General features: G+C 55.1%; 13 protein-coding genes across 13 annotated transcripts; 7 read left to right on the top strand and 6 right to left on the bottom strand.

Moving 5' to 3' along the window:
* Window positions 1-338: 338 nt before the first annotated feature.
* HMPREF1541_09856 (uncharacterized protein) lies at window positions 339-2,064 on the top strand (the record flags this gene model as incomplete). The annotated part of the gene is made up of 5 exons (XM_008714528.1): window positions 339-698; window positions 752-1,276; window positions 1,332-1,435; window positions 1,511-1,994; window positions 2,053-2,064. 5 exons carry the CDS (start codon window positions 339-341, stop codon window positions 2,062-2,064), a joined length of 1,485 nt encoding a protein of 494 aa, XP_008712750.1.
* A 1,368-nt stretch (window positions 2,065-3,432) lies between these two features.
* Window positions 3,433-7,325, top strand: HMPREF1541_09857 (uncharacterized protein; the record flags this gene model as incomplete). The annotated part of the gene is made up of 3 exons (XM_008714529.1): window positions 3,433-3,569; window positions 3,614-3,825; window positions 3,877-7,325. 3 exons carry the CDS (start codon window positions 3,433-3,435, stop codon window positions 7,323-7,325), a joined length of 3,798 nt encoding a protein of 1,265 aa, XP_008712751.1.
* A 303-nt stretch (window positions 7,326-7,628) lies between these two features.
* On the top strand, window positions 7,629-8,354 carry HMPREF1541_09858 (uncharacterized protein; the record flags this gene model as incomplete). Its single annotated transcript, XM_008714530.1, has 1 exon — window positions 7,629-8,354. One exon carries the CDS (start codon window positions 7,629-7,631, stop codon window positions 8,352-8,354), a length of 726 nt encoding a protein of 241 aa, XP_008712752.1.
* A 357-nt stretch (window positions 8,355-8,711) lies between these two features.
* On the bottom strand, window positions 8,712-9,584 carry HMPREF1541_09859 (uncharacterized protein; the record flags this gene model as incomplete). The annotated part of the gene is made up of 2 exons (XM_008714531.1): window positions 8,712-8,950; window positions 9,011-9,584. 2 exons carry the CDS (start codon window positions 9,582-9,584, stop codon window positions 8,712-8,714), a joined length of 813 nt encoding a protein of 270 aa, XP_008712753.1.
* Window positions 9,585-10,340: 756 nt separating this feature from the next.
* On the bottom strand, window positions 10,341-12,032 carry HMPREF1541_09860 (uncharacterized protein; the record flags this gene model as incomplete). The annotated part of the gene is made up of 1 exon (XM_008714532.1): window positions 10,341-12,032. The coding sequence occupies one exon, from the start codon at window positions 12,030-12,032 to the stop codon at window positions 10,341-10,343; it is 1,692 nt and encodes a 563-aa protein (XP_008712754.1).
* Window positions 12,033-12,223: 191 nt separating this feature from the next.
* Window positions 12,224-12,994, top strand: HMPREF1541_09861 (uncharacterized protein; the record flags this gene model as incomplete). The annotated part of the gene is made up of 1 exon (XM_008714533.1): window positions 12,224-12,994. One exon carries the CDS (start codon window positions 12,224-12,226, stop codon window positions 12,992-12,994), a length of 771 nt encoding a protein of 256 aa, XP_008712755.1.
* Window positions 12,995-13,039: 45 nt separating this feature from the next.
* Window positions 13,040-14,466, bottom strand: HMPREF1541_09862 (uncharacterized protein; the record flags this gene model as incomplete). Its single annotated transcript, XM_008714534.1, has 2 exons — window positions 13,040-14,155; window positions 14,215-14,466. The coding sequence occupies 2 exons, from the start codon at window positions 14,464-14,466 to the stop codon at window positions 13,040-13,042; spliced, it is 1,368 nt and encodes a 455-aa protein (XP_008712756.1).
* A 219-nt stretch (window positions 14,467-14,685) lies between these two features.
* On the top strand, window positions 14,686-17,034 carry HMPREF1541_09863 (uncharacterized protein; the record flags this gene model as incomplete). The annotated part of the gene is made up of 1 exon (XM_008714535.1): window positions 14,686-17,034. One exon carries the CDS (start codon window positions 14,686-14,688, stop codon window positions 17,032-17,034), a length of 2,349 nt encoding a protein of 782 aa, XP_008712757.1.
* A 94-nt stretch (window positions 17,035-17,128) lies between these two features.
* On the bottom strand, window positions 17,129-18,979 carry HMPREF1541_09864 (uncharacterized protein; the record flags this gene model as incomplete). The annotated part of the gene is made up of 1 exon (XM_008714536.1): window positions 17,129-18,979. The coding sequence occupies one exon, from the start codon at window positions 18,977-18,979 to the stop codon at window positions 17,129-17,131; it is 1,851 nt and encodes a 616-aa protein (XP_008712758.1).
* Window positions 18,980-19,426: 447 nt separating this feature from the next.
* Window positions 19,427-19,749, top strand: HMPREF1541_09865 (uncharacterized protein; the record flags this gene model as incomplete). The annotated part of the gene is made up of 2 exons (XM_008714537.1): window positions 19,427-19,457; window positions 19,505-19,749. The coding sequence occupies 2 exons, from the start codon at window positions 19,427-19,429 to the stop codon at window positions 19,747-19,749; spliced, it is 276 nt and encodes a 91-aa protein (XP_008712759.1).
* Window positions 19,750-20,189: 440 nt separating this feature from the next.
* On the bottom strand, window positions 20,190-20,297 carry HMPREF1541_09866 (uncharacterized protein; the record flags this gene model as incomplete). Its single annotated transcript, XM_008714538.1, has 1 exon — window positions 20,190-20,297. One exon carries the CDS (start codon window positions 20,295-20,297, stop codon window positions 20,190-20,192), a length of 108 nt encoding a protein of 35 aa, XP_008712760.1.
* A 3,987-nt stretch (window positions 20,298-24,284) lies between these two features.
* Window positions 24,285-26,387, top strand: HMPREF1541_09867 (YjeF family domain-containing protein; the record flags this gene model as incomplete). Its single annotated transcript, XM_008714539.1, has 2 exons — window positions 24,285-24,399; window positions 24,445-26,387. 2 exons carry the CDS (start codon window positions 24,285-24,287, stop codon window positions 26,385-26,387), a joined length of 2,058 nt encoding a protein of 685 aa, XP_008712761.1.
* A 618-nt stretch (window positions 26,388-27,005) lies between these two features.
* HMPREF1541_09868 (uncharacterized protein) lies at window positions 27,006-27,845 on the bottom strand (the record flags this gene model as incomplete). Its single annotated transcript, XM_008714540.1, has 1 exon — window positions 27,006-27,845. The coding sequence occupies one exon, from the start codon at window positions 27,843-27,845 to the stop codon at window positions 27,006-27,008; it is 840 nt and encodes a 279-aa protein (XP_008712762.1).
* Between the last annotated feature and the right edge of the window lie 52 nt (window positions 27,846-27,897).

Below are 27,897 nucleotides of genomic sequence, written 5' to 3' on the forward strand. Positions count from 1 at the left end.
GAGCGACTCTCCAAAGTACACCTGGGCCAAGGAAACAAACACGGCAATCATCGCTTGCCCTCCGCGGCGACAGAAAAAGTTGGAGAGCGCTGCCATGAGTGCTGAGTGCGGTCCATCGACTCGCCGCGGGAAACGTTGCCCGCGGAAAACACCGATACCATCCGAGACGAACCCGACCTCCACAGATAAGTCGGGGAAATATGGCACTGGAACTGCCTATCACGAGTATCCACTACGGACAACGTGGTTATTAGTGGAGATGAGGTGAGCTATAGATACAGCGTTCCCTCGCAATAGGTCCCTTGGCACCTTCACCTCTGGTTCATCATCGAGTCAAGATGAACGACCTCACAGCATCAAAGGAGCTGAACGACAAGGGACAATCTACGGAAGTCGCCCTCGACCTGCTTCACTCCGCCCAACAGGGTGATGTTCTCGACGTGAAACAGTCGCGCAAGCTCCTCTGGAAGCTAGACCTGCGCCTTGTGCCCTTGCTCTGTATCACCTACGCATTGCAAAGCATTGACAAGACGACCCTCAACTATGCCGCAGTCTTTGGGCTCCGCGATGACCTTGGGCTCTCCAGCACGCAGTATTCCTGGTCCGGCGCCATCTTCTACCTAGGCTATCTCATCTGGGAGTATCCCACCGGCCTGCTCCTGCAGAAGTTTCCCGTCAATCGCTTCCTCTCGTGCACGGTCCGTTCATAATTATCTCTACCACGAGTTGGCGAACTGATGAACCTGTCCAGGTCATTATCTGGGGGTGTGTCCTCCTCTGCCACACGCCCGTGAACAACTTCGCCGGCCTCGCAACGGTGCGCACGTTCCTCGGCGTCTTCGAAGCATCCATTCAGCCTGCCACCATGATCATCTTCAGCATGTACTACAAACGCCAGGAACAGCCGTTCCGCATGGGCATATGGATCGGCTCGGCTGGCATGGGTTACGTGATTGCCGGCATCGCGAGCTTCGGCATTGGTCACATCCAAGGCTCTCTCGTGAGCTGGAGACTGATGTTCATCTTCTGGGGCTCAGTCACTGTAGCTTGGGGCATCTTTCTTCTGTGGGCCTTGCCTGGCTCACCTGTCAGTGCGAGCTTCCTAACCGAAGAAGAGAAGACGGCAGTACTGGACCGCATCAAGGATAACGGTACTGGACTCGAGAACAGAAAGTTTAAGAAGGATCAGTTCCGTGAGGCCATGGTCGACCTGAAAACATGGCTGCTGTTCTTCTTCGCGGTTGCCAGTAACTCGCCAAACGGGGGACTCACTACTGTATAGGATTTTCACCATCTGCTGCACATTATATGACTACTGACTCGCATCCCAGTTCCAAGGCCTCATCATCCGCGCCCTCGGCTTCTCCGTCCTCGACACCACACTGATCCAAATGCCCTCCGGCGGCGTTCAAGCTGTCGTCTGCGTCTTCGCATGGTCAGTCCCTCCTTCCTCATCACCCAGGATCTTGCCCTCATCTCCACCCACTAACACCTTCCCACACACACACAGCTACATGGCGTCCGTCTTCCCCAACGCCCGCCTCGCGACCATGCTCGCCTGTCTCGTCCCCTTCCTCGTTGGCCTCATCGGCCTGCAGACCGTCCCGTACTCCGCCCCCTACGGCCGCCTCGCCTGCCTCTGGATCTCCTTCGCCTACACTGCCACTTGGACGCTCTCCATGTCGGTCGCGACCGCCAATACCGCGGGCCACACCAAGAAGGTCACCGTCAACGCCATGCTGCTGATCGGATACTGCCTCGGCAACTTCATCGGTCCCTTTTTCTTCAAGATTTCGCAGTCGCCAGACTATGAGTTGGGTGTGGGGATGATGTTTTTCTGTCTGGCGGTGCAGGTCTGCTGTATTGTGGGGCTGGGCGTGTTGTTCTGGAGCAGGAATAAGCGGAGGAGGGTGCCGGGATGTGAGGAGGAGGTGAGGGAGGCGCAGCAGAATGGATTTTTGGATGTGACGGATATGAAGAATGCATATTTTGAGGTGAGTGCGGCTGCTGGGAGCGGTCCTCGAATGAGGGTCTTGCTGACGTGTGGTGCAGTATGTCTTCTAAACTGTGACGTATGTCGAGGCCCGGCTTGTGGTTCATCAGTGGACAGAGTAGTATCGAGTCAGGTCGTCTAGTTTGCTTGTTTGCTGGACTGTAGTGGCAATACAACACTTCAACTACTTCATATGCTGCACAAACTTGTGTATCGCAGTAGGAGTCTTTGTCGAACGTAGTCGTAGGAAGCTTCGCCGCTAGCGCGGAAATGGCGGTGGGTTTGCCAGTCCCGGTTGTGCCAAGACCCTCACTGCCTGAGGACTTGCTCGCTGTGGTGGGTCACGCTGAGGAGGTGCGATCTGTTGACGGCTATGCTCGTCAGTCGGATACGGCCCTCGTGTACATAGATAGACAGCAGCAGGCACAGCTAGCATTGGTGTGTGAGCTGGTGCTGCACTGGTAAGGACGGACTGGTGATGGAAAGGCATTTCTGGATGCTGAAGTCGGCGAGATGCACGACGCCTGCGCTTGAAAGCTCGGCGAACTACATAGATGGTCCAGAAAGAGGCTGGAAGTGCCACGATGACGCCAATGAGCGTGAGTATGGATTCGGAGGAGAGTTGCATGCTGCTTGATGTTGAGCTGCCTGATACTGAAGGGTGGTCATCATGGCGGTACATATATCGTGCCTTCGTGAGCTATGGTCTCCACTGTGCATAAGTATAGCCCGGCTGAGAGAGGTATACTCGTCGACGAGGCCCATTTTCAGTAGCGCTCCACGATCCACAAGGGATGCCAGAAGTCGAATTTTGGTAACGACCTCTCAGAGCAACTCCGACATCATACTCCGGCCTTGTCATCGTTGTGGGTCGCGAGCCTGCCTTGAGTAGATCGTCTGATCTCGGGACGGCGCTTCAGAGGCAAAGCAGGCGTGGAGACTTTGATCTGCTGTCAGTGGCTTCGCAAAGTCGAATTTTGGTAAGAGCCAATAAGGGAGGCTGGCTGAGTCGCCTGCAGGCTGCGCTCGAGTGCGCCTCTTTCCCGACAATGGCCTGGATTTGCCCAAGATAACTTGGCCAAGTGGATCGGCGAAAGTCGAATTTTGGTCTCGTCCAATCGATGCGAGCCGCAGTTTTGCCCCGTCCTGCCTGTATGTATGGCCAGCGCTGCAACTCCAGCCTAACAGCAACCCCCTCAAGTCTATTGGTGACAACCTACGCTTGAGAGCTGCTGGCTGGCCGTAGGCTGCAGGCTCATTCGGAGACTCCTGCTTGGCGGCTCACCAAACATATATAAACTGATCCTGGTACAATAAGGCTGGCATCTTCGTGAGTTCAGTGAGGATTTCCTGCTCAGGCTCTGGCACTTTCCTTAGACCTCTTCCGCCTGCTAAACACCAGTCCCTTGCTGATCCCTCTAATCGTTTCCCCAAACAGAATGTCGCTGGCACCACGCATAAGTGCAGCGGTGTGGGAGGAGCATAAAGAGGCAATTTTCCAGTGCTATATCCAAAAAGGCCGAACGCTCGCACAGTTACGCAGGGAAATGCTTGCTAAGTATCAGTTCGATGCGACGTATGTTTGTTTCAGCCTGATTTTCCGCGACTGATTGCCTCTAGAGTGTCTCAATATACGACGAAGCTCGACAAATGGGATTTCAAGAAGAACCACTCCAGGCAAAAGTGGAGCGATATTGATGCCAGCCTCCAGCGACGCAGCTTAAGTAGCAGTACTGCTACCGTCTTGTCCCGGAAGAAAGTAATTCCCAAAAACAGATTGGAGCGAGCAACGACTAGATATCGACCACTAGAATGGGATAGACGAGTTCCTGGTAAGTCTGTATCTATGTATGCTTAGTTCCACTTTACTGAGAAGGCTGAAGTTGCTCGGGCTGAGACTCCTGATGATATTATCATACATGCAGCTCCTCCCCACAGACCTCGAATGAAAATCGTCTGTGACTTCCTCCCATGGCAAGACTTCTTGTCGAGATCAGGATGGAAGGCTATATGTTCACAATCACAATCCATGGTCAAAACTCCGACGCAGGGCTCATATGATCTTGCAGACCCGAGCATTTCGCTACCCTTATTGGCCAGAAGCCCACATAGATTGAATGGTGGCATGGTAAACCACCTTCTACCTCTCAATGGAACGAATGTCATGCGCCAGGTCTCACAACTTAGTGGACCTACCATTTTGTCTTTGATGGGCCGTTCACCGAACTCTCTTCGCAGTTTGTCGGATCTTGTTCCTGCGTTGACCGAGTGGACACGACAGTTTGTGGTCGAGCCATCTCGAGAGTGTTCTCCGATCTCTGCACTTGCTCACATCACGGATGAGGATTCTGAAGTTGCAGTACGAGGTTACGCGGCATACATGGCCTTCGTCGTCTCGAACAATCTTTTTCATCGTCCGAATCGAGTGGAGCAAGCTACATGGAGAGCCATGCAATCCCTGGCTCTGCTGTGGGACAAGCATCTCGGTGCCAGGGTCCTGAGCGAAATCTCTGGGGCCAACACACCCACAGCGCACGCTCTACTCACTGAACTTGGACATGCGGCTATTGAGTCAGGCGCAAACGACTTGATAATAGCGCTGATCGAGCGCAGGGTGCTCTCCACAAATAGCCCAACAAATGGACCGGTATCACGAACGCTGCTCCAGACTGCAATCAGATCCGATAACATTGACATCGTGCGCTTCCTGATCGCAAAAGGAGTGGATGTCAGCGCCAGTAACCTCAGTGAGCGCACACGCGACAAATGCCACGACCCGTGCCTCGCGCATCAGAATTTACCCCTATCGCTGGCTGTGAAGCTGAAACAGCCTGACCGAATGGTACAGCTACTCCTCGAGTCTGGATCCACTGCGACTGGTTACGGCGAGCTATACTGGGCAATTAAAAGACATGCTAGCCTGAACACTATCAGCGGGCTGCTAAATGCTGGAGCAGATCCAAACTATCTGGTCAGAAGCTTCCGATGGGTCCGGAATCGGGAAGTACTCACCCTTTCAATGGCAGCTGAAAGAGGAGATAACAGCCTGGTCCAACTACTTCTCAAGCACAACGCCAGCCCGAACATGATTTTAAGCACGGAGGCCGCCCCCGCTGTCGACATTAATCCACGGCTAGACGTGCGTTTTCGCTCGCCGCTGATGGCCGCTGTAGACTCTGAGAATTACGAAGTCGCAGAGCTGCTTCTTGAACACGGCGCCGATCCAAATATTTCCTCTTTCGACAGCTGGCTAGATTATAAGAGGAATCAAGGCCTCGAATCCTGCCTCTCGACCGATGCTCCTGGTATGAACGAATGCTTCTACGTATACCCGATGCAGGTCGCCATTGCTCGTGGACAGCAAGCCATGATACAGCGACTCAATGATTGTGGTGCCAGCCTTAACGTTGGCTGGGTTACACCTCTAGTGGCAATCGCCGATTTCCACTCACGATCAGAAATTGTTGCATGGTTGGTAGAGCAAGGTGCAGACATCAACGCTACCACCGATAGCATATATGGCTTCGCGGCATTAGAAGCAGCAATCTATACACGGAACATATCACTGTTATGTCCAGCAGGCGCGAATGTCAATCTTGTTCCCCGAAGAGAAGGGGGGCGAAGCGCCCTTCAGGCTGCAGCTGAGATCGGAAAATTTTCAATCTTCGACTCTCCGGTTGAGATCGGGGCTGACATACACGTTCCATGCGCTCCGGCCGAAGGACTCAGCTTGTTGGAAGCTGTAGTCATGCATGATGACCATGAACGTGTCCGGCAACTACTGAGTATGGAGCTCAGTCCAAGTCAGGAACGAGGCTCGAAAGGTTCCCCACTCGGTAGAGCGGTTGCGCTGGGAGATTTGGAGATGATTCGGCTTCTTATCGCAGCAGGGCCCGACATCAATGAGAAGGCGAGTGTGGACATCAAAATTCCGTATGATAGGGACTATGTTTTCCACTTCCGCGACGACAACTTTCGAGACGAGATCACGCCTTTGCATCAGGCAGCCATCGCGGGCAACGTAAACGTGCTGGAAAATTTGCTGTCTATGGGCGCTGAAATCAATACTCTTTCAGCAACCTACCGCTTGTCAGCTCTGCACCTCGCCATTGTGATCAAGAAGTATGCTATCGCAGAGGCTCTAGTTCGGAAAGGCGCAGAGATCAACACAACTGCAATTTCTCAAAGATTTTCCGCAAGAAGATCAAACTTCACATCGCCATTGATATCAGCAATCTCCTTGGGTTGTACAAAGCTCGTCAAACTTCTGATCGAATACGGCGCTGACGTCAATATGAAGGTAGGGCTGTTTGACCGTTCACTTTACAATGTCTATGCATTGGAAGTTGCCTGCGAAAGGCTTGATCTTATATTGGTGGAACTCCTGTTGAAGTCGGGAGCAAGAGCAAACGATGGGTATCCAATCATCGCTGCAATTCGTGCATACAAATACTGCTGGATTCCCGAATCACCGAGTACGCTGCCCAGAATCATAAAAGTGCTGATCTTGCACGGTGCCGACATGGCTCGCAACCATGAAATCGAGGGGCTGCCCTTGCGGATGGCAGTGGAATGCTGCAATCTAGACGTGATGAAACAGCTAGTGGATGCCGGAGCAGATGTCAATGCTGTCTCGGCTACCGAGGGTGAATACTACTATGCCAGGGCCCTCGCAGCAGCGGTTGATTCTTACAGCCTGGAAAAAGTAGCATACTTACTTACTCAAGGCGCTGAAGTCAATGCTGGCGCTTCTTCAGGCAACTGTGCTCTCGAGGTTGCAGCTGACAGGGGCCTACTGTGTATTGCCAATCTTTTACTCAAGCATGGAGCTTTTGTGACGATACGTGCAGTCAGCAACGCGGCATCTTCGGGACGCCTCGACATGGTGAAGTTTCTTCTCGACAACTACAATGGCCCAGAGCCGATAAGCAAGGTGTGTGAGATTGTATCCGTGGAGGCCAGAAAGTTGAATCAGTGGTTTGTCCTCGAGCTTCTGAGGGACTACAAGCCTCCAACCGCCATGGAACGAGTTGTACCTATAGTCACACCAGTTGCATATGTCGAGCAGGTGGATGAGCCAACAGCTGGTGATAATATGTTTTCAGGAGCGACAAAAGACTCGCTAGACAGACCTATGGCTACCGAAACCCCACACACCGTTTCTGTTGGCACCGAAGGCAAGGCGATGGCAGGATCCACGGCGCTGGGCACTGAAGCGGCGATCCCTTGTGGTATGAGAGCAGATGTCTACATGACAGAGGCGCCCGACGAATTCATGACAGGAGTCCTGGAGGAGGAATACGGTCTGTATCGAGTGGCATGGCGCAGTTGAAATACTCCTGGAGTGTTGGACATCTTGGAGTTGCTGGCGTATTAGTATCTTTAAGGTTTCCGATCAGGCAGTGAATGCTTGGCATTGCTTCCCCGTTCTGATTGCCGCGGATACGAAGCTCATCTCCAACTCAAGCAAAGATTTGAGGATAGTCAGGCGCCGAAATAGCGTATGCAAGCACAGTAGACACGACAACGCAGCACGATACTACATTCATACACCCGTGTCCCCGCGCATCCTTCACTTTCTCATCACCAACCACCGTTCTTATCCCTTTATCAACCCCACCACCCAACCCCACCCATGGCATTCCTCCCCTCCACCCCTCTAACCCTCACAGGCGGCTGCCACTGCGGCGCCGCGAGATACACGATCGCCATCCCCGCCCTCGCGGACCGCCCACGCATCCCCAACGCGCTCCCGACCCCCACCTCCGCAACCTCCTCCATCCCCGCCACCTTCCCCATCGTCACCCTCGACCACTGCGCCACCTGCCGCCACACCACCGGCGCCATCGTCACCTGCTGGTTCATCGTGCCCCCCTCCTGGCTGACCTGGAGCATCACCACCAAATCCGGCTCTGTCCTTGCAAACCAACCCACCGTCGCCGTCGTCGGACCCCGCCACGACACATCACCGCCCCCCGCCAAAAACTCGACCAACGACGAAAACGAGACCTACGTCCAGCAATACGCCGCCAGCCCCCGCGCCCTCCGCAGCTTCTGCGGCCGCTGCGGCACGAACCTCACGTACTACAATTTGGACCGCCACGACACCCCCGCCGCGTTCGTGGACGTCACGGTGGGGAGTCTGGATGACGGGAGCTTGGCGGTCGTGAGGCCCGAGAGGCATGGGTGGTGGGACAGTGGGTTTGGGTGGATTAGGGAGATGCTGAGGTTTGGGACGGGCGAGTGGGTGATTCGGAACCCGACGGGGGATCCAGGCAGGAGGGTTGGTGATGTGGAGGGGAATGGGGAAGGGAAGGACGGGGCGTGGTTGGAGGGAGTGAGAATGTCTGATAGTGTATGACTGTGGCAGGGCGGGCTGAAGCTTATGGTATCTTTGGGGGAGAGTTTGCTAGCGAGTTTTGGTCTACAGGCTCGAGATACTAGGGATCTAGATGGATTGATGCTACTGTTTGGTTCTCAGGATGGATATATGCATATTCCAACGCCGACCTTGATGCCAATATGATCCTCTCAGAATCGCTCTGCATATGGTGAGCCTCGGTGAACTCAATCGACTGGTTTCGTTACATTGCGGCGTAATGCTCGCTTCATGATCGTTGATTTTGGCGTTCCCTGGCCGTTCCCCTCAGCCACTTCCGAACGCGCCTTGTGTATGGTGCCGCCACGACGCCCAAGGCACTTGCTGTCAAATACATGGTCAGGCCTGGGTCTCAGTCGATTTCAGCCCGACAGCCTCCTCGAATCCTTCGTGCTCGCGGTGCATCTTATAGTAGTACTCCATGCTCGACTTGGGCCGCAAGTCCTCGCTCAGACCATCAATGACCGCTTGCTCCAGCTTGGCGATGCTCTGCTTGTTGGCGCCGCTCTGGGTCCAGATGGAGATGTGTGCTTGGTACAGACGTGGTGAGTATGAGAGTCCAAGGATATGATCATGTTCTGTGAAACAGTTAGTGACTGAAGCCACGTATTATCGCTGAAGGAACAAGGCAGACAGACCATCAGCAATCGCGCTCTGCAGTTGTCCACCCAGCGCCAGCACACAGCACTCCTCCCAAGCCCGTTGTGCTTTGCCGTCTTCCTTGCGTACTTTGAAGACCCAGCAGCCGCCGTCGAGATTTTGTGGATCCTCCCATAGTGGCTTGACACCGGTACGGAAGAAATGCACAGACTCTTTGGCTTTTACGCTCGACCAGGGTGTGTTGTTGAATATGCGGTAGAAGGCTGCGACGTCCTTGACCTCTTGTGACAGCAGTGTCAAGGCGTACGTGGGCGAAGCCGGAGCCGTGTCTTCGTTTGGCGTGCTGACAGGCGATACAGAGGGCTTGGAATGCCATGCGCACCATATGTATTGGAAAGGCATGGGTCGCAGACGGGTCAGCACTTCGCGGTGCATAGCAGATGATGACCGGCGGGGCATCGGAGGTCTCGTTGGGACATCGCTGGTGACCTGTTGCTGTGGTGCCGCACGGGAGACGCTTGGATTCCGCGATCTCGACAGGCTCTCAAGAGTGGCAGACCGAGATCTGGATGGGACCGTCTCGTCAAGGGCGGGAAAGCTGGACATCGACATACTTGCTACAGAAGTCATAGTGGGGGTAATGCGTTCAGCTGTGAGATTGGCTTGGAGCGAACGGTTTTGAGGATACAGCTCAAGTGAATGACAGCACCCGTGAAGAAAGAGAAAAGTCCAGAAGTCGCCGCAAGCTGCAGGTTCATGTACTCAAAAGAACTTACCAGCATGTCATGGCCGGAAGATCGGGGCCCAAGATTCCAAGCCGTTTCGCAGTCAGATGGCCGTGATTGCGGAGGAGGGACCGTGTTCTTGTCCCACCTCGATCCGGGCAATCCTGCAACATGGTGAGCTCGAGGGACCGATCAATTACCTGATTGGACAGATACGGCGCGTAGAGGACGAGAGATCTGAAACGCAGACGTCGTGTTTCACCAAGCTAAGCTTTATGAAGGCGGTCATTAGCGCCAGGGATGAGTGAGCCGATTGGAGATGCAAAGATAGCCTGGTCGAGACAGGGTCGCCGGCGATGTCGGTTGTGAAACATTTCCCAGCCTCATATCAAGTAACTGGCAATTTGCAGTTGGTCGAGCACGAGACTGGCGCCTGCAAAGCTAGTCGACAGTCAGCAGCAAGTTGGTCATCGGACCAGATGACGAGTCGAACTTCTATGCCAACAAAGCGATGGGGGGTGAAAGGGAGATGCGACCGAAAGTTAGACAACAGTGTGAACGCGTAGTCTCCTGGACGGTCGAATGGTCGGGTTCGCGAAGACGTTGATTAGCATATCTCAGAAAGCTACACTGTCCAGCTGTACTATGAGCCAACCTCCCTAACCTTGCACTCCCACCCGCTGCCTGCCTCCAGTAACGGCAAGCTCGCTCCCAGACACCAGCCGAGTTCATTGCCCTTGATTTTCTTCGCGATCTTGACCTCGCGATCCAGAGGCATTTCATACCCGGTATGCAACAACGCAGTCATAAAATTCATGTCTAAACAACTCTCCGGCCGGTCTCTCAATTCTTCAATCGCGCCTTGGATGCTCTCAAACGCAGTCCAGTGCTTGGGCCCACCGCAGACTTTTGCTGTCAAATCGTGGAGCTCGCGCACCGTAAAAGACTCGGGCATTCCCAGAACCCGCGTTCGGTCGTAGAAATAACTGAAGATATAGACATCCTCTCGCGAAAACGTCTTGCCAAGGGATGGCTGATGCACACCGTTGAAGGAGCATGGAGCCAGGTCGCACTTGGCTTCTTTGTGGAGGATCTCCTCGGTCAAAGCGCGGCATTGTGCGGGGATAGCATCGGCAGGTCCCTCCATGGTAACTTCGTGCTTGCCAGCAAAGGCATGTCCTTCAGGGAACTTGACTTCGATGGTTTTCTTCTCGCCCGGGGTGATGCAAGGATTCGAAATCGCGCTCGATGTCAGCTCGGCGATCGTGTCAATCTTAGCCATGTCAACCACCAAGGTATGAAGGGCGTCTCTCGCCGCCATCAAGCCATAGCCAAGGTGCGAGTGCTGGTATAGCTCGAAGTCGCGTCCACCGAAGCTGAGCTTATATTTGTGGTCACCCTCCGCCATCTTCTCGGGCATGCCACCGGTGCTACTTCCGGGAAAAGTAGGCTGAAAGACGATTTGAGTGCTGCCGCCACCCAAGTCAAAGATGGCAGCTGTGGGCGTGTTGTCTGGGCCGCCGATCTTGCCCAAGAGGTAGTTGGTGGTGATCCAGGCATACACACCCTCGTCGTCGCCAGACATGATGGACACGCCGCCTTTCTCCTCGGATACAACAGGGAATGGAAAGTGCTTCTCGAGTCTTGATCGAACGGCGGATAGGATGTCAGTGCTTAATTTGTGGCCCAGTAATCTCAGACCTGCGGTGGCCTTCACGGCGACTGGTGTACATGACTTGTACGCGTCAGGCACCGTGTCCAAGGCAACCTGCATCAACGGGTCCAGCGATACAGCCGCCTCCAATGCATTTTCGCCATAGCTTGAAAGCCCAGACCCGCCAGACTTCTTCTCCGTCATCTTGAACTCCTCATTCTCCAGCTCAGGTGTTGGCCCACAGTTATTGAATTTGTACACATGAATGCGACTCCCGGTTGACCCTGCATCAATCATGATAGCATACTGCACCAGTGGCTTCTGAGCATCGTGTGGCCGTGTACATCGTGTCGTTGGGCTGTTTTCCGGCGAGTAGATGTTCCCGCCGACGTTCCCTACCGATGAGGGACTCGCAAGAAACCAGTATAGGAGTACAATTAATGACAGGATGCCGCCAGCCTTGAGGTAGCGGGCCTGCCGCGACTGGGTCATCCAGGCGGCCTTTATGTTCTCCAGCGTGCTAGATCGCGGAGCGCCGCGGTCGGTCTTGAAGGGATCCCAAGGGGCCGCAGAGGCGCTCGTCGATTTGTTGTGCTTGGGAAGGGAGGAGCGGCGGCGGGGTTGTGAAGTCTGACCACTACTGAAGGGGACGTAGGACCAGAGAGAGGAGTTAGTGGACATGAGGAAGGGGTGAACGAATGTTGGGGTATGTGCACGAGACAGGAGAGGGATGCGGCCACCTTAGGCAGTAGAAATAAATTTGTCCCACGCGGGCGAGTGGCCAATCGGAGAAGAGCAACCTCCCCGAGTGCTCTCGTCTTCCTCGTCTGTTGGGCTTCACATCTTCTACTGATCTACAACCTTCGTTCACGATGGCCGCTGCCCTCCGACACAGCCGTCGCCTTCTCTCGCCTGGCGAATCGCTCCTATACGCCCTAGTCCATACCAGTCCTGCTGCGCGTCTCACACCCTTTCCACCAGCGCAGCAGCAACACTCTCGAGGACTCAAGATCAACCGCGCCGCTGCTCGGGCTCTGCCCGCCGACTTCGACATCAACAAGCTTCTCAATGCCGCCAATAAACCTCAAGCGGAAGAAACGTCTAAGCTCGCCGACCAGTTTGTACTCGACGAAGCTATAGGAACTCGCTGGTGCCAACAACGGGACCCCGGCAGCGGCAAGCTGCAGACTCCTCAGCTCCTTGATGCGCTGCTCGCAAGCATCGACCGTTCTACGCAGGCCGTGCAGCTCTTAACTGCCGTGGGCCCTTCTGCGGACACCGCAATCGTCCGAGTTGTGTCTCGAGCCGAACTTCTAGCGCAGGCGGCTGAGAAGGAGCGCACCAGAAAAGAGCAGGCTAAGGAGAAGCGTGTGGGCAAGACTAAGCAGATCGAGCTCAACTGGGCCATCAGCGAGAACGATCTGGAGTTGAAATTGAGGCAAATGGAGAAGTTCCTGGAGAAAGGAAGCAAGGTCGAGGTACTGCTGGCAAACAAGAAGCGACAACGCCGGGCAGACTCGGAGGAGGCGAATAAGACCTTAGATCTGGTCAGGAAGAGAATCGAAGACATCGACGGGGCCGCAGAGCGAAGCATGGAAGGAAAAGTTGGTGGCCAGGCAACTTTGCTTGTGGAAAGAGCCTGAATGTTAACATGGAATGGTTCATCGATTGAAAGCTGTTCGTTCACGCTATGTGGCATGAAGGTAATGCCCATAACTGACGCCTTGCGAGACGGGCTCGGCCCTGAACTGCACGCTCACTTCCCAGCGCTGACCGCCTTGGCCATAGCCACCAGAGAGGCGGTTGCGGATGAGGCTGGTGATGCGCTCCCGGAGCTTTAACTGGTCATCTTCACTGCCAATGACCTTCAGTCGCAAGTTGGCCATGCTCACGCCGTAGTGAGCCTGCCAAAATTTGGCGTGCTCTACGCTGCGGACCATTGGGTCAGCTTCGATGGCGCTGATCACGCCGGGCACGCCACTGCCAGGGTACGACATCAGCAGCATAGACCCGACGTTCTTGCCTAGGTGGACACCAAGGAACAGCATTGATGTTGCGATCGTAAGGCTGAGAAGTTTATCGATCCACTCATAGAGATGGAGAGAGAGTAGAGGCAATATCAGGAGAATGGCGGAGCAGGAGAGGGTCAGGAAGTGTGAAGGGTTGGTGAGAGTTGTCGGAAGGTTGAGGTTCTCCATCGCCGCGAAACGCATGGCCTTGCCAATGCGAGCATGGTTCTTCAAGCCCACGGCTGATATCAAAGTCGAGCCAAGAGCAATGGCGGCTGTAAAGTCGACGGTGCCAGCGTTGACCCGCTCGTGCTTGTGAGCATGGTGCGGGACATGGCCAATCCCCTCCAGCGCATGTTTGGCATTGTGAGAGATCAAATCAAAGCCAAAGAAGATGAGCAGAATCGACAGGGCAAACCCCGCAATGACCTCCATCCTCTGTAGCCCGAACGGATGTCGTATGCTCGACCGACCCCAAACTTCGAAGTTGGAAAACACTTCCACAAACACGACCAGTAGTGCCCCGAGCGAGTCGTAGAATATCAAGTGTGAGAGCGCCTGCATCCCCGCCGATCCATGTGTGTTCCAAGCCGTATATGCCGCCACCGTCATGTGGCACAGACTCCAGTAGAAGCGCACCTTCTGATCCTTGGTCAAGCTGGTGCGGAGCTCTTTCCACGTCGGTATCGGCAGCGAATTCGGAAGCGCGAGGGGTGCGCGCACGGGCGGCTCAAGGAAGATCTGGTGTGACACACTGGAGTGCTTGTACTTGTGGCCTCGTCGCTGGCCAATGTTCTAGGGGCAGTGAGTATCAGTGCAAATGAACCTGTCTGCTGGTCTAAGGTAAAACGTACCGATTTAATCGCAACCGGCGACTTCGCCAGCGTCGCGGGCTGGAAGTTGAAGGGCCCGTCACTGCTCTTCTCGGGACTCGTGGGCGTGAAATACGACGTCTTTGCTGATTCCATGTCGTCGCGATGGTGGGGGGAGAGCGAGGTGGGATCAAAACGGAGAGGAGAGCGGTCGACGCTCGGGCCTGGGCCGTCGTCGGGAGGCGGAGTGGGTGTGCGTGGTGGCAGTGGGATCTCCGGTATGGAGGTGGCCATGGTTTGAGTGCTGCGACAGTGCGCAGCGTTGGAATGACGAACGCGTTCGACAAAAATGCAGAAGCGAGGAGAAACCCCTGATTGAGAGGTTGCGGAGGAGGGGCGCTGGCTCCGATTGGGGCGGGCTGCAGTCAAGGCTACTGGCGACAAGGCAACCTCCATAAGCTATCCGTCCACCTCACTTGTCTCGTCTGTCATCGGTCTTTCAATGGGTGAAGCATGCCTGAAAGTCAGGAGGGGTCGAGAGCGATCCTCTTCTTTATACTGCTGCTCTTCATCTTAAATACTCCCGATCAGACACCGAGGCGGCGCTTTCATTTCGGGGTCGACCACTACGAGGATGAGCGCCGGCGGGACTTCGATGTGCTAGCCAATACCACATATGGCGATTTCACGGATGGGAAGCATCTCAATCTAACGGCGTTCCGCGAGAGTGATGGGCATCATTGGGAGTTGTTGCCAAAAGTCCAACAGTTGAGCCGCGACCAATTCTCGTCGAGCTGGGCCGGTCTCGACAATGTTGCTTTCTATGATGAGATTACGAGTGAGATCAGAGGAGACTTCAAACGATCAGAACTGTCAGTGCTGGGACCAACTGCGGTCAACCTGACTGAACTGGACCCGATGAAGGAGTATGTCATTCATCGCTGGCACCGCAACATCACTGAAGCGGCGGGAGAGATCAAGCTGTCGTTGGTGGATGAAGAAGGACCGTTCACAGATGCTCGAGACCTCAAAGCCGACATCGAAATATGGACTGAGTCCGCACCGGGCGACGGCTGGCAAACGACTCTGCGCGGCGTTCACTTTCCCAATGGGGCGGCTGTTCTCTCAACCGCGAGCTCCAAATTCGACGCTTTTCCTGCTCTTCCTCACTTCGCTCTGGATGCCGCCTCGTTCGACGTTGCAAAACCGATCATGAACACTACCGTTGCACAATTATGGAAGAAGCAGTTCTATCGAGACGTGGATGTCATTGGTGTCCCGAGATGTGAGCTGATCGTATGGCTACAGCCCAAACCTCTGCTCGGATCCAAAGAGTACTTGCGCATGGTTGAGAAAGAGCTCTCTTACCCCGAAGGAGCCCCTATCGGGACTCCGCCACCTATGTCTTTCTCGGCCGTTGTCTTCTCGCCTGATTGCGGCTATGTCCTGGAGACCGACTCCTTGTCTGGACAGAAGGCAGAAGCCTTCACGAAACTGGAGAGCCGGCTGCTAATCGCTTTCATCTTGACTTTGACTTTGCAGATTGCGCTGCTCAAACGACAGATGAAAAAGGCAGGTACGCCGTCCACGCGGAGCAGGGTTGCTTACCAGGGCGTCCTGCTTGCTGCGTTGGGAGATGGCCTCATTTTCTTCATCATGATTTTCGTTCTGATGTCCGAGGAGGCTGGATTCCTCGTTGTCTTTACAGCAACCTTCCTCGCCTGCATACACGTCGCTTTCCTCGAAGTCAAGTTTGTTTATGATATCTGGACGGTCCAGGTTGGCGAACCGCAAAGAGCCGAAGCAGAACGGCAACGACGACTTCGACAGCAAACTACGCCACCAGTGCCGCCGCCACCACCACAAAATCCCACACCTCCCCCACAACCCATCGCCTCAGACAATCCCGTCAGTGCCGTCCTCCCGTCTACAAATACTCCCACTGCCACGCCACAACCAACCGACACCGGCGCCACCCCCACCCCAATCCCCCTCTTCATGCCCTCCGACCAAGACTCGCTCCTCCCCGTCACCACCCCCGGCGCGGTCCCCACCCCCGGCAACCCTCTCGGCCTCCGAATCCGCGACGCCCCCACCACCTTCGCCTCCATCTACATGCGCTTCTACGTCACGCTCTGCATCCTGCTGCTCCTCTCAGGCCTCGCGCCCTCGCTCCCCCGCCCCTTCCAATCCATCTACTTCACCACCCTCTCCTTCGCCTACTTCTCCATCTGGCTCCCGCAGATCTACCGCAACGTGCAGCGCAACTGCCGCAAAGCCCTCTCCTGGGAGTACGTGCTCGGCAGCTCCGTGCTGCGCGCCACCCCGGTGCTCTACTGGTACGTCACGCCGCGCAACCTGTTCGGCGTGCGCGCCAGCCCGCGCGTCGCCCTTGCGTTGGCCGCCTGGCTCGCGCTGCAGGTCGGCGTGCTTCTGGCGCATCGCCTAATAGGGCCGAGGTTTGGGATTCCCGAGAGCTGGTGCGAGGCTGCGTATGAGTACCATCCTGTGCTGGTGGAGGGGACGGATGAGGAAGGGGGCACTAGTGGGGGGCGCAAGGGCTTGGATATCGCTTTGCTTGCTAGCGCCAGTGAGGCGAAGGATCGGGAGGGTGGGGAGCGCAGGTGTTTCGATTGTGCGATCTGCATGAACGAGATTGACGTGCCGGTCGTGGGGAAGGGGAATGGGGCGGGAGGAGCGGCCAGGGGCGGCACGTTGGGATTGGGTATGGGGTTGGGCATGGAGAGGGCGAGCTACATGGTCACGCCGTGTCGGCATATCTTCCACGCAGAGTGTTTGGAGGGGTGGATGGGACTGCGGTTGGTTTGTCCTGTTTGTAGGGAGGAATTACCTCCGCTTTAGCTGTGAATGAGAGAAGAGATTCTATCGAGTTGATGATCGTATCATTTTTCTTGGGGAGGGGCTAAAGAACACTTTTAATAAAAGCCTAGCTCGCTCAGTCTCGACGGCTGCTGCCCGGCTTGTAGCGGTCGATGTCCCGCTCTCGGCGGTCACGGTCTTTCCTGCTATCATGATCGCGATCCCTGTCCCTATCTTTGTCTCTGTCGCCTCTGTCTCGGTCTCGGTCACGCTCTCGGTCTCTATCACGACCTCGATCCCGGCGATCGTCCCTGTCTCTGTCGCGGTCACGGCGGTCATCCCGGTCACGGTCGCGGTCTCTCCTGTCGTCTCGATCGCGGTCTCGATCACGATCTCGGTCTCGCTGATCGTCTCGCTCCCGAGTGTCTCTGCTATCACGCCTATCATCTCTGTCTCGCCGCTTTGGGCTGCGCGTTCGATCCCTCCTTGACTCCCTCCTCGCGTCGTAGTCCCGGCTGTCGCGACGCGTGTATCTATCGTAACGACCAAATCGGGTTGTGCCATCACGAGTTTCACGATCTTTGTCGTTGGCATCTCGCGCATCGCGAGGCTTGCGGCGATCCGAGTCACGATCGCGGTCGTGTGCAGCTCGGTGCACACCACCTCCGGGCACATATCGATCAATGCCGACGGGGCTCGCGGACCGGGGTCGACGTTCTCTCTCGCGCGGCTGACCAGGTGCTCGAGTGCGGCTAGGGCTGGGGCTAGGACTACCCTTGCGTGACTGAGCCTCACCCTCTTCGCGGTCTGAGTCATCCTCTTTGTCTTCTTTCTTGATCTTCTTGTCAGAAACCACGACTGAGTGGCTATCAGTGTCGCGCTCAGAGCGCCGAGTTCTTGACCGACTGCGGTGCTCGCGAGGAATATCGTGCTTCCGGTACGAGTCGCGTGACCGATCTCTTCGTCGGTAGTCGCGGTCGTGGTCAGAGCGCCGAGTCGAGGTCCGCGATTGATCTGCAAGTTGTTTGCCTTCGCTAATGAGCAACTCCAACGCCGCTGCCTCAAGATCCTTCTCATCGACCACCTTCTTGCCCTCGGTTTTGACTTCCGTTCGTACTTCAGCCACCGAGCCGCGACGGCTATCGTGATCTCGCCCACGGCGCTCCTTATCACGACGACGTTGCCGCTCCTCCCTCTCCTTCTCGTACTCAGCCTCCCGTTCGAGTCGCTCCTGTTCACGCTTCTTCGCCCGCTCGTCCCTGGCTTTGATGCGTTCGGCCTCTCTGCGGTCCTCTTCTTCTCGCTCCTTGCGCCTACGCTCACGACGCTCTTCGTCTTCCTTCTCGCGGCGCTTGCGGTCTTCCTCGTCGCGCTTGGCTTGTTCTTCACGAAGTTTCTTCTCCTCCATGGCTCTGATTTTGGCCCTTAGTTGCGCGAGATCATGTGAGACCTCTTCGAGTCTGTTTCGGTTTCTTGTGCGCTCTTCAATACGTCCTTCAGTCTCCCGTTCGTAGTCTTCATCGGTCTTAGAACCCCGCTGCTCCTCTGCCGCGGCCTGCTCTTCACCAACTTCTTTCCGCCGAAGCTCGCGCACAGAAGCCAAGACCATGTCGAGATGCTTTGCCAATTCGCGGTCAACATGGGCTTCGACATCTTTGTAGATACCGGAGCGGTCGAGGGCGCCGTTGATGAGAGCCGCAGCAGTATCGCGATCGCGGGAGAGGAGGCCAGGATTCTTGTCGATTTCGCTATCGGCAACTTCATTCACTCGATCGGTCAGAGCGGTCTTGCCTTCGGAAGCGTTGAAGCTAGTCCATATCTGCTTGCGCATCGAGTCGTAACCGCCTTGCTTCTGATATTGCGTAAAAAGGGCATCGATTGCAGATCGCTGCTCTTTGACTAGGGGCAGTTCACCCAGCTTGTACTTGGGTCGAAGAGAGACAGATGGCGCAGGTGCATGCGCATCAGTCATGATAATTTCGGCCATTTTGGGCCTGCGAACTGGCCGTGACCAGTGATGCACAAATATCAATCGATGACTGAATTCGGGGCTGTTGGAGGAAACACGGTGGTTCGCGTCGAGTCATTTGACGATCAAGATGTCATTTGAATTCGGGGAAGCTCTACCGCCGGCTTGGCGTTTTCGCAAGCTTGGCTCGCTTGCTTGCAACTTCCTCAATCCCTGCTCAGGGAATTGGTAGCTTATTCCAACTGCGAGGCCACGACAACACTGCGTTAACGCGTGCCCCCTGTCTAGTGTACTCTTTCCACGTCTGCCTGGAGCTTCGTGGAGACTCATTGCCCCTGTCTCAAAGGACGCAATCCAAGAACAGGATCTTATCAACAACCGTCCTCCAACCCTTCCGTAGCTCCGCGAAGCTCACTCACCCCGTTGTCGAAGGATCACAGCTCACGAGAGCACCGCACTGTCAGGATGTCAAAAGTTCTTTTCTGGGGCGCTTTCGGTGAGTTCTCCTGAATCGTATGGAGTCATTCCCGACTAATAGCTCAGGTGTCGCGACAAGGTTGATGCAGCTCGGGATTGAGATGAGACCATTTTTCCAACGCGGTGGATTAATCTGGTATCCTGTCTTCGGGTCGATTGGCGCTTCTTTTGGCTGGTGGCTGAGTGGCGTTGAGCAGCGGCAAGTACAGATGCTACAACAGCGAAAGAATATCCTTATGGAGAAGCGGAAACGACGAGCCGAACGTGAGGCAGCCGAGGGCGGATCAGAGTTGGCGGCGACGGCACATTAGAAAAGAAGGATGTCGAATCGAGATTGCCAGCGATGGTCAAGAATCCAGACTACGTGCTGCTGTACAAAAAGAGAGAGAAGTACTCCAAACGCAACACCACACCTTTTCACGAGGAAACGAATGTATATACCTACGCACGTCGACACAGACTTCAAGACGTGGAATCAATCTGGAGCGCTCCTCTGCAGACCTGCTCCTAATACCATAACAATCTCCAGATCCTTCTTGCATTCAGTCACCCTTTGCGCTACTGCTTACCAGTTGGAACAGGCTCTTGATCATTTCCGGGTGGCTCTTCGTCGTATGACTCGGCGCCGGCAGGAATGGGTGTGATGGCCCTCTAACGACATCATCAGCTTCATACCACGGAACAACTCGATGTCCTTTCAAGCAAGGACGACACGCTTTCAATTACCTTTGCCCATATATGTGTTCCTTCATCAAGCATTTCCTTGGTCAAGCCTTCGAGAGCGCCCGCCTTGATTGTGAGTAAGGCTTGGCCTGGACAATGGTGGTAGAGTCGGGATCCGCAGGTCTTGCAAAACCATCCGTCCTTCTAAGGTACGGACATCGGTCAACCAACGCAGCCGAGGGGCGTTTTGAAGGGACAACGAAGCATTGTCTACTTTCGGGAACCTTGGTAGAGCACTTACTTCTCGTCCACGAAAGGTTGTCCGCGTCCACTTAGTCATATTGTCCCTAGAGGAACCAAGCCAATGCACTCCACTTTCTGGGAAGATGGCAGAGAGGCCATATGAGGATGCAGCTTGCTGTATATCGCCTTTAATTCACTTCCAGTCATCCTTGATTAATAAGCTTGACTCACCCATCTACATTCTGTGCACCATTATACATATCAGCAATTGTCGCAGCGAAGTACATTGCACCAAGGCTGATCACGGTGCAGATAGGTAGACTTACCGAGGCAGTGACAGATGAATATCTTCAGAGGCTTATCTGCATCCGTCTTGAACCTAACAGCGCCGCATTGACAGCGACCCTCCATCTTCTTGTATCTGTTGCAATATTGCGTCGAGGTTGAGCGTGACTTGCACGTCGTTAAGCCGTTTGATTGTACTCGCGCGGGGCTATTTGGAGATTTATATTTCGTTGCGGTAGCATTGACCCGAATACGCGGACCAGACTTCTTTCCACCCCATATGCTTGTTGAGACGATCCTTCTGTCATGGGCGGACATTGGCCTCACCGTCCGACTCCTCTAACGGACTCGAGAGATGTTGATCCCCGGGTATAGCGCCAGACCTCCGCAAAGCCGGACAACATGGCTTAGCACACAATTGCCGTCGACACGAGTGAGTCCTGTGTGACACTATAGCTGCATTCCAAGGAGTACCTTGAGCCTTGGTTGTCAAGTGACTGCCAAAGTTCGACTTTGACAGGCCAACGCAGATCTATTTCTACTCATTGTGTTGCCATTCACTGTTGTGAGAGAGCAATGCAAGCGCTCCCGGCGCCGAGACTCTGGCACAAAACATTCAGCCTTCTCTCACTATGAACCATCGCGATTCGACCTTAAGAAAGCGTATGGCAAGCATATAGGAATGCCGTGCCGAGTGTTTGAGCGTAGTCAATGGGGTGGTGGCACTCTGATGGGCTACAGTGAAGTAGCTCGGAGAAAACTTTGACCGGGCGCAACGCGACTTCCTTGCCTCGTGTCGCGTCTCGCTTTGAATGGCTCCATTTTGCCTGGTAGCCACTACTGACCACTTTCACTCAAAACAACGCTGACCTAACTGCGACCTGCCTGTGTATGCCTAGCTTCACGCTCTGTCTACGACTGCCTTCCCCCAATGCTGCCCTGAGGTCTCCACGCGCCTTTGTCGACGCCACTATGTTGGGCAAGGCCGTCAGCTCATATGCCGCGAACAAACCTACGCGAGCGCCCTTCAAACCACATCATCCGAATGTGCAGAATCCGCCCTCAAACAAGCGCAAGTTTGATCGCACCATGAGCAGCACCAGCAGTCTTGGTGGCCTTCATGACCTTGTGCAATTTGATGAGAACGATTTCGATGACATTGTCGACTTGACCGAATCTCCTCCGAAACCTGCAGTCCGATATCCTCAACTAGATCCCGTTGTCTATCCAGAGCTTCCATCCCAGTCGGCAACGTCACCGAAGGCACCTCCAAGCAGCGTGCCGCTTCCGTGGTCGTCGTCTCCCGCTGCTCACTTTGAAAAGCCTCTAAGGCCACCTCCTGTCGTCTCACCAGAGCGAGCACGTCCTGCAAAACGAAGAACCTTGCCGTGGGCCACCGCGAAGGAGGAGGAGAAGATTCAGTCGCCGCTCCCTGTTGACAAGGATAATGTTCAGTATGCGTGGAATAAGTCTGCCTCCGCTGTTAAAGATGAACAGAAAGAATTCAGGAAGCGCAACCGCGTCGTTAAGACTACGAGCAAGTCTGAGCCAAAGCCTGTGACTGAAGTTTCTTTGCAGATGCTGAGTCCAGAACAGCAGACTGTTGCTCATGCCGTCATCGAGCAGGGTCAGAGCGTCTTCTTTACTGGCTCTGCCGGTACCGGCAAGTCTGTCTTGATGAGGTCAATCATTTCACAATTCAAGCACAAGTATCGCAAGGAGACCGATCGCCTTGCAATCACTGCATCTACCGGACTGGCTGCGTGCGTCATTGAGGGCCAAACTCTACACAGCTGGGCCGGAATTGGGCTCGGCAAAGAACCCGTGCCAGAGTTATGCAAGAAGATCAAGCGTAATGCAAAGACAAAGGCGAAGTGGCTGCGTACCAAGGTCCTCGTTGTTGACGAGATCTCGATGGTCGATGGTGAGCTGTTTGATAAGCTGGAACATATCGCCCGCGTCATTCGGAACAACGGTCGGCCATTCGGGGGTATCCAGCTGGTCATAACTGGTGACTTCTTCCAGTTACCTCCTGTTCCAGACCGAAACTCGGTTGCCAAGTTTGCTTTTGACGCGGCCACTTGGACAACGTGCATCCAACACACCATCTTGCTAACACATGTTTTCCGCCAAAAAGATCCTGTGTTTGCCGGCATGCTCAATGAGATGCGCCTGGGAGAAATAAGTCCAGCAACTGTGTCGAACTTCCAGCGGCTGTCGAGACCACTGGAGTTCAAGGACGACGTTGAAGCCACTGAGCTGTATGTTTCCTCCCCGATGGTACACACCCAGCTAATTCGTGCAGTTTTCCTACTCGATCAGAGGTAGATGGAGCTAACCAAACTCGTATGCGAATGCTATCTGGCCAGGAGATGCGGTTCGAGGCGGTCGACAGCGGTGTTAGTGATCTCACAGTGCGCAATAAGATGCTGGCGAATTTCATGGCCCCAGAAGCACTCAGTCTCAAGAAAGGTGCCCAAGTCATGCTCATCAAGAACATGGACAACGGTCTAGTGAACGGCTCGCTGGGTAAGGTTGTGTCTTTCATGGACGAGGCAACTTTCTCCGTCTACAAGGATGATGAAGAGTTGTTCTTACAAGCACACGAGCCTGGAGGAGGCAGCAACGAGGACGAGAAAGCGGCTGCTAGGGCCAAAATCTCGCAGATGCGCCTGAAAAATGCTGGCGATCGCGTACCACGCTACTGGCCTATGGTGCGCTTCGCTCTGCCGGACGGGACCTCTCGTGAGCTGCTCTGTCAGCCAGAAGAATGGAAGACGGAAAATCAGCAGGGCGAGATCACGGCGAAGCGTGTCCAAGTTCCGCTGATCCTTGCTTGGGCTCTTTCCATCCACAAAGCTCAGGGCCAGACATTGAATCGTGTCAAGGTCGACCTAGGAAAGGTTTTTGAGAAAGGTCAGGCATACGTCGCGCTGTCAAGAGCTACCAGCCAAGCTGGTCTGCAAGTCTTGAGATTCGACAAGAGAAAAGTTATGGTGCATCCGAAGGTCATCACGTTCTACAAGAACCTGAAGGATTCGAAGTCCATCAAGCCGGAGGCTACGCCACGTATCACTGCCTTTACCCGAAAGGCCGAAGATGACGATGAGTATGAGTACATGAATGCATAGCGACCCAGGATGAGTTCTGGATCGTCGAGGCAATAATGTCCACGAGTTATATTGCGTCGAAGGACTGTCGGTCAACGAAGCACGGTATGCATGCCTCGATAATTATCGCACAGCAGATAGGAGGTATATCTGTACATCAGCTCGTTCAGACAACGATGTGCTGTGCAAACCATCTTCTGGGCACTCTATTTGACGACACGCTTTAGATGTCGCCTCGGCGTTGCTTGATGTTGATTTGTGCTTGCACAATCATCCAGCGTAGTCCTGTGTACACGTATGCGAGTAGACAGCACTAAACAGGGCCTATAAAGTACAGAGGCAAGGCTGTGGGCCAAAGGGGTCACCTCGAAGTTGGACGGAGGACGGGCCTGTGGGTCCACGGTGACGAAATGGGCAATCTTCGAGAACGACATTTCCCATCCGACGCAGATCTCAAGGCCTCACACGTGCACTCCCCAACATCTACAAAACACTTGCACCCTGTCGCGAGGCAGGTGTCACGGCTGTTGAAACCCTATCTCACGATGGCGTCTGAATTTATAGGCTACACTATATTAGTGACCTTGAGCACCCCGCCAAACGCTCAAATTCAAGGCGTTGTATCGAATGTTGTGGACCAGAAGCTGCACCTTCATAATGGTACGAAATTCGAGCAATGCCTGGTTATCCGCTGACCTTGACCAGTCACTTTACTGTGGAATGGCCAGCGACTGCCATTATATACTCTTGACGCCACGAACATTGCCGATGTCGAAGTAGCGCCTTCACAAGCCTCAACCTCGAATCTACCGACGCCTACCGCTGCTCCTCAACTCACACATCAGATTCCTGGTGGTCATCCACCTCGACAACCGCTTTCGCAGTCTGCTTTCGTCGATCCAGCCATATTGAGCTACAACAAACCAGTACAACCCACCATTCACCCGGTGTCGCCCATCATGATCGCGGATGGCCCTACACCGAGTCCTATGTCCCAACCAGGGCGCAGTATAGCTAAGCAGAGTTCAGTCTCCAGCATCGCTACAACGCAGCCTGCTCGAAATACCCGCCGAGAGTCCGAAGCCACTGCGATCCTTACCGAGCCCTTCGATGCCCTGGCCCTCAGCACAGTGAACACGAATAAAAAGTCTACCACCAAGAAGCACAAATCCACACCCTCTCACACCGCGCCAGGCATAATCGACATCAAAGATATACATGGTTCCCTGAAGCAATCCGCTGGTACAACAGCGGCTAAGAACGCGAAACCTGGAAAGGGTAAAGGCTGGCGCAACACGCCTCTTCTTGATGAACGAACTCCACGGCGCCAACGTGGCCGTCGGACTGAAGATGCCAATGGGTGGGCGACAGAAGATGCGACCGACATCCAAGACCTTGGCGACTTCGACTTTGCCGGTAATCTCAGCAAATTCGATAAACGTCAGGTCTTCGATGACCTCCGCAAAGATGACGCGATACCTGATGATGATAGGTTAGTGAGCTTCAACCGCGTAGCACGACCCGGGACGAATGGGGGCAGAAACCTGCATTTCACAGAGAATGTTCTCGACGGGGAAGTTTCAAGGAAAGCACCACCAATAGACGACCAGTGGAAAAGTGAAGCTGGAGAGACCGAACTCGAAGAAGAACTAGAAGCAAGCCAATACTCGAGCAGCAAAGGGTCTCGACGTGCCAACTCTCGTCATCCGCTTCCAAGTCGTAAAGCCAGTGTTATACCCGGTCATGTGGCTAGCGAACGTACGGCCAGCCCTCGTCCCTTGCAGCGCGTGGCCACCAGCTCCATCAATGGCGGCGCCAGCGTCAACGGCACCAAGGCTTCTTTCCGGCTCCCAAGCAACAAGCCTTGCCACTGCGTCAGCCCCCTGCAGATGCTGGAAATTGAGCAGTTATGTACCACAGATCTCGGCCTCAGCGAAGACATGCTCTCCGAGAATGCTGGCCGCAGTATCGCTGAAGCGGTTCTCAAGGCTGGTGCTGACGTGAAGACTGTGGTCTTCTTAATTGGCAACCACAAATCTGGAGCGCGCAGCGTGGTTGCGGCTCGACACCTCCGGAATCGCAGATTACGCGTCACAGTGATTCTGCTCGGTGGCGAACGAGAGGAGAGCGTGCTCGAGAGCGTAAGAAGACAGCTCAACATCTACAAAAAGGGCGGTGGCTGGGTCGAGCGCTGGGACGAATACCAATCCAAACTGTCCGGCGGGGCACCGCAGCCGGATATCATCGTAGACGCCATCATGGGTATTCACGTCACGCCTGACGAGCTGCGGACGGACGACCTGGCGGCCGCGTTCGAGATGACGCGGTGGGCGAGCCGCACGGAAAATGTGCTTAGCGTCGATGTGCCCAGTGGGATGAACGCAAGTTCCGGCTACTTCACACATGTGGACAATCAGCTCTTCCGCATGAGCAGTGCGCGCATCGTATGCCTCGGCGCACCCAAGACGGGTCTTCTGCAGGCGATGGGCCTGAGCTTGGAGGCGGGTGACGCGGTGCCGGATTGGGAGGTCTGTGTGGCCGATGTGGGTATCAGTACCGTGGCATGGCAGCGGCATGGGAGCCGGAGGCGTCAGGGCGTCGAATTCAGTGGCGAGTGGGTTGTGCCTGTAAGGTTTGTGGCCGGGTGAGGCCATCGGCGGACACAGCAAGGAGAGTTCATGGCAATAAGCAGTTTTGGAGCCGACTTATCTATTTGGAGAAGCGGTTCGCTTGGTTCAAGGGCTTATGTATTACGACGACATTCATATTAGCGAGGCATGGGAAAACGGGGCCTGGTTGAAGCGGAGCGGGATTTGGAATGAAGTATCTATCGAGGTGGCGCAAAAGGTTATCGATCGATAGATAATGGTCGTGTGTACACTTGGGGGAAAACCAGGCCTGACCCAAAGCGTACTTTGAGGTCTAGTCAGTCGGTAGATGCAGCCAGGGTAGAAGGCTGGTACACCCTAGGTAGCCTCGCCCTCGTGGAAAGGTCGAGCTGTGTATACTATTACTATACCACCCGCAGTATTAAAAAAAAAACCGAGGTGCTCTCCGAGTTTCCCGGCTCTCGTCTTCTGGTGCCCTTCCCTTCCCCAACATCCCATTGCCAATGTCGTTGCCGTTGCCGTTGCCCTACCTTCTCACGCATGCCAGTCGGTACGGCAAATTCATAGCTTGCCCTGACGCTAGCTTCCTCCCATGCACCCGCTCGTCTCTTTGCCCGCGACCCCCCCACCCATTCCCCGCGGCAAGTGCCGCAGTCGTTACCGGCCCTGTTCGACCCCGGCCCCAGCCCCAGCTCCCGGCCCAGAGCGGGCTCCAGCATCTCTCACTCTCACCTCGGCGGCCAAGACGCGCTTGATGTTCTCCCCCCACCTCCGCTTAAAGTTCTCGTGCATGGCTTGGTGGCTCTTGGTATTGGTGGCCTTGATGTAGACGCCCAGCAGGGCGTTGCACTTGGTCTCGTTGTGCTCGATGAAGTGCACGACGCCGTCGGCGTCCGGGTGGGTGTCCCAGCCTGCTGGCACGGCGTTGGGGTGTTGTTTCTGCTGCTGCTGCTGTTGTTGCTGGTGGGAGTGGGTAGAGTCAGGGCCGCCCTCCGCGCCGCCAGGCGTGGCGCCTTGTTCCATGTGGGAAGTGGTGGCGAGGCGGCCGAGTTCTGAGGGCCGCAGGATCTCGAAGCGGCCGTAGATGCGCACGCCGCTGCCGGGGGAGGTGATGGATTCGAACCCCCCCGGGATGCGGCGCATGGCGGTCGTATAGATTAGGTCGGAGCTGCCGAGGCCCCAATTTAGCTTATCAGTGATTTCGTATTGGGTCCATTGGTCGGAGATGCCGCGGGAGGGATCGCCGGTGGGGGAGAGGTTGAATTCCTGGCAAAAGGTGGGGACGTCGATGTAGTGTTTGGAGTCCGAGGGGCTGGTGACGGGGCGGACGTTGGTGACGAGCGGGTTGCTCCGGATGAAGGATTCACTGTCGTGGAGGAGGGCGAGGGCTGTGTCGTAGCCTAGTTGGGAGATGGAGGCGGGGTTTAGGGTGGGGAGGGAATGCGGTGATGGGAGGAGGAGGTCGGTGATGAATGCGGTGCGTAGCGTGGTTTGCATGGTGGCTTTGGGTCGGAGATGTGAGGGAGTATCATGAGAGTTGGTCAGACAT

This window comes from Cyphellophora europaea, assembly GCF_000365145.1.
Source record: "Cyphellophora europaea CBS 101466 unplaced genomic scaffold supercont1.11, whole genome shotgun sequence".
NCBI classification, from domain to species: Eukaryota; Fungi; Ascomycota; class Eurotiomycetes; order Chaetothyriales; family Cyphellophoraceae; genus Cyphellophora; species Cyphellophora europaea.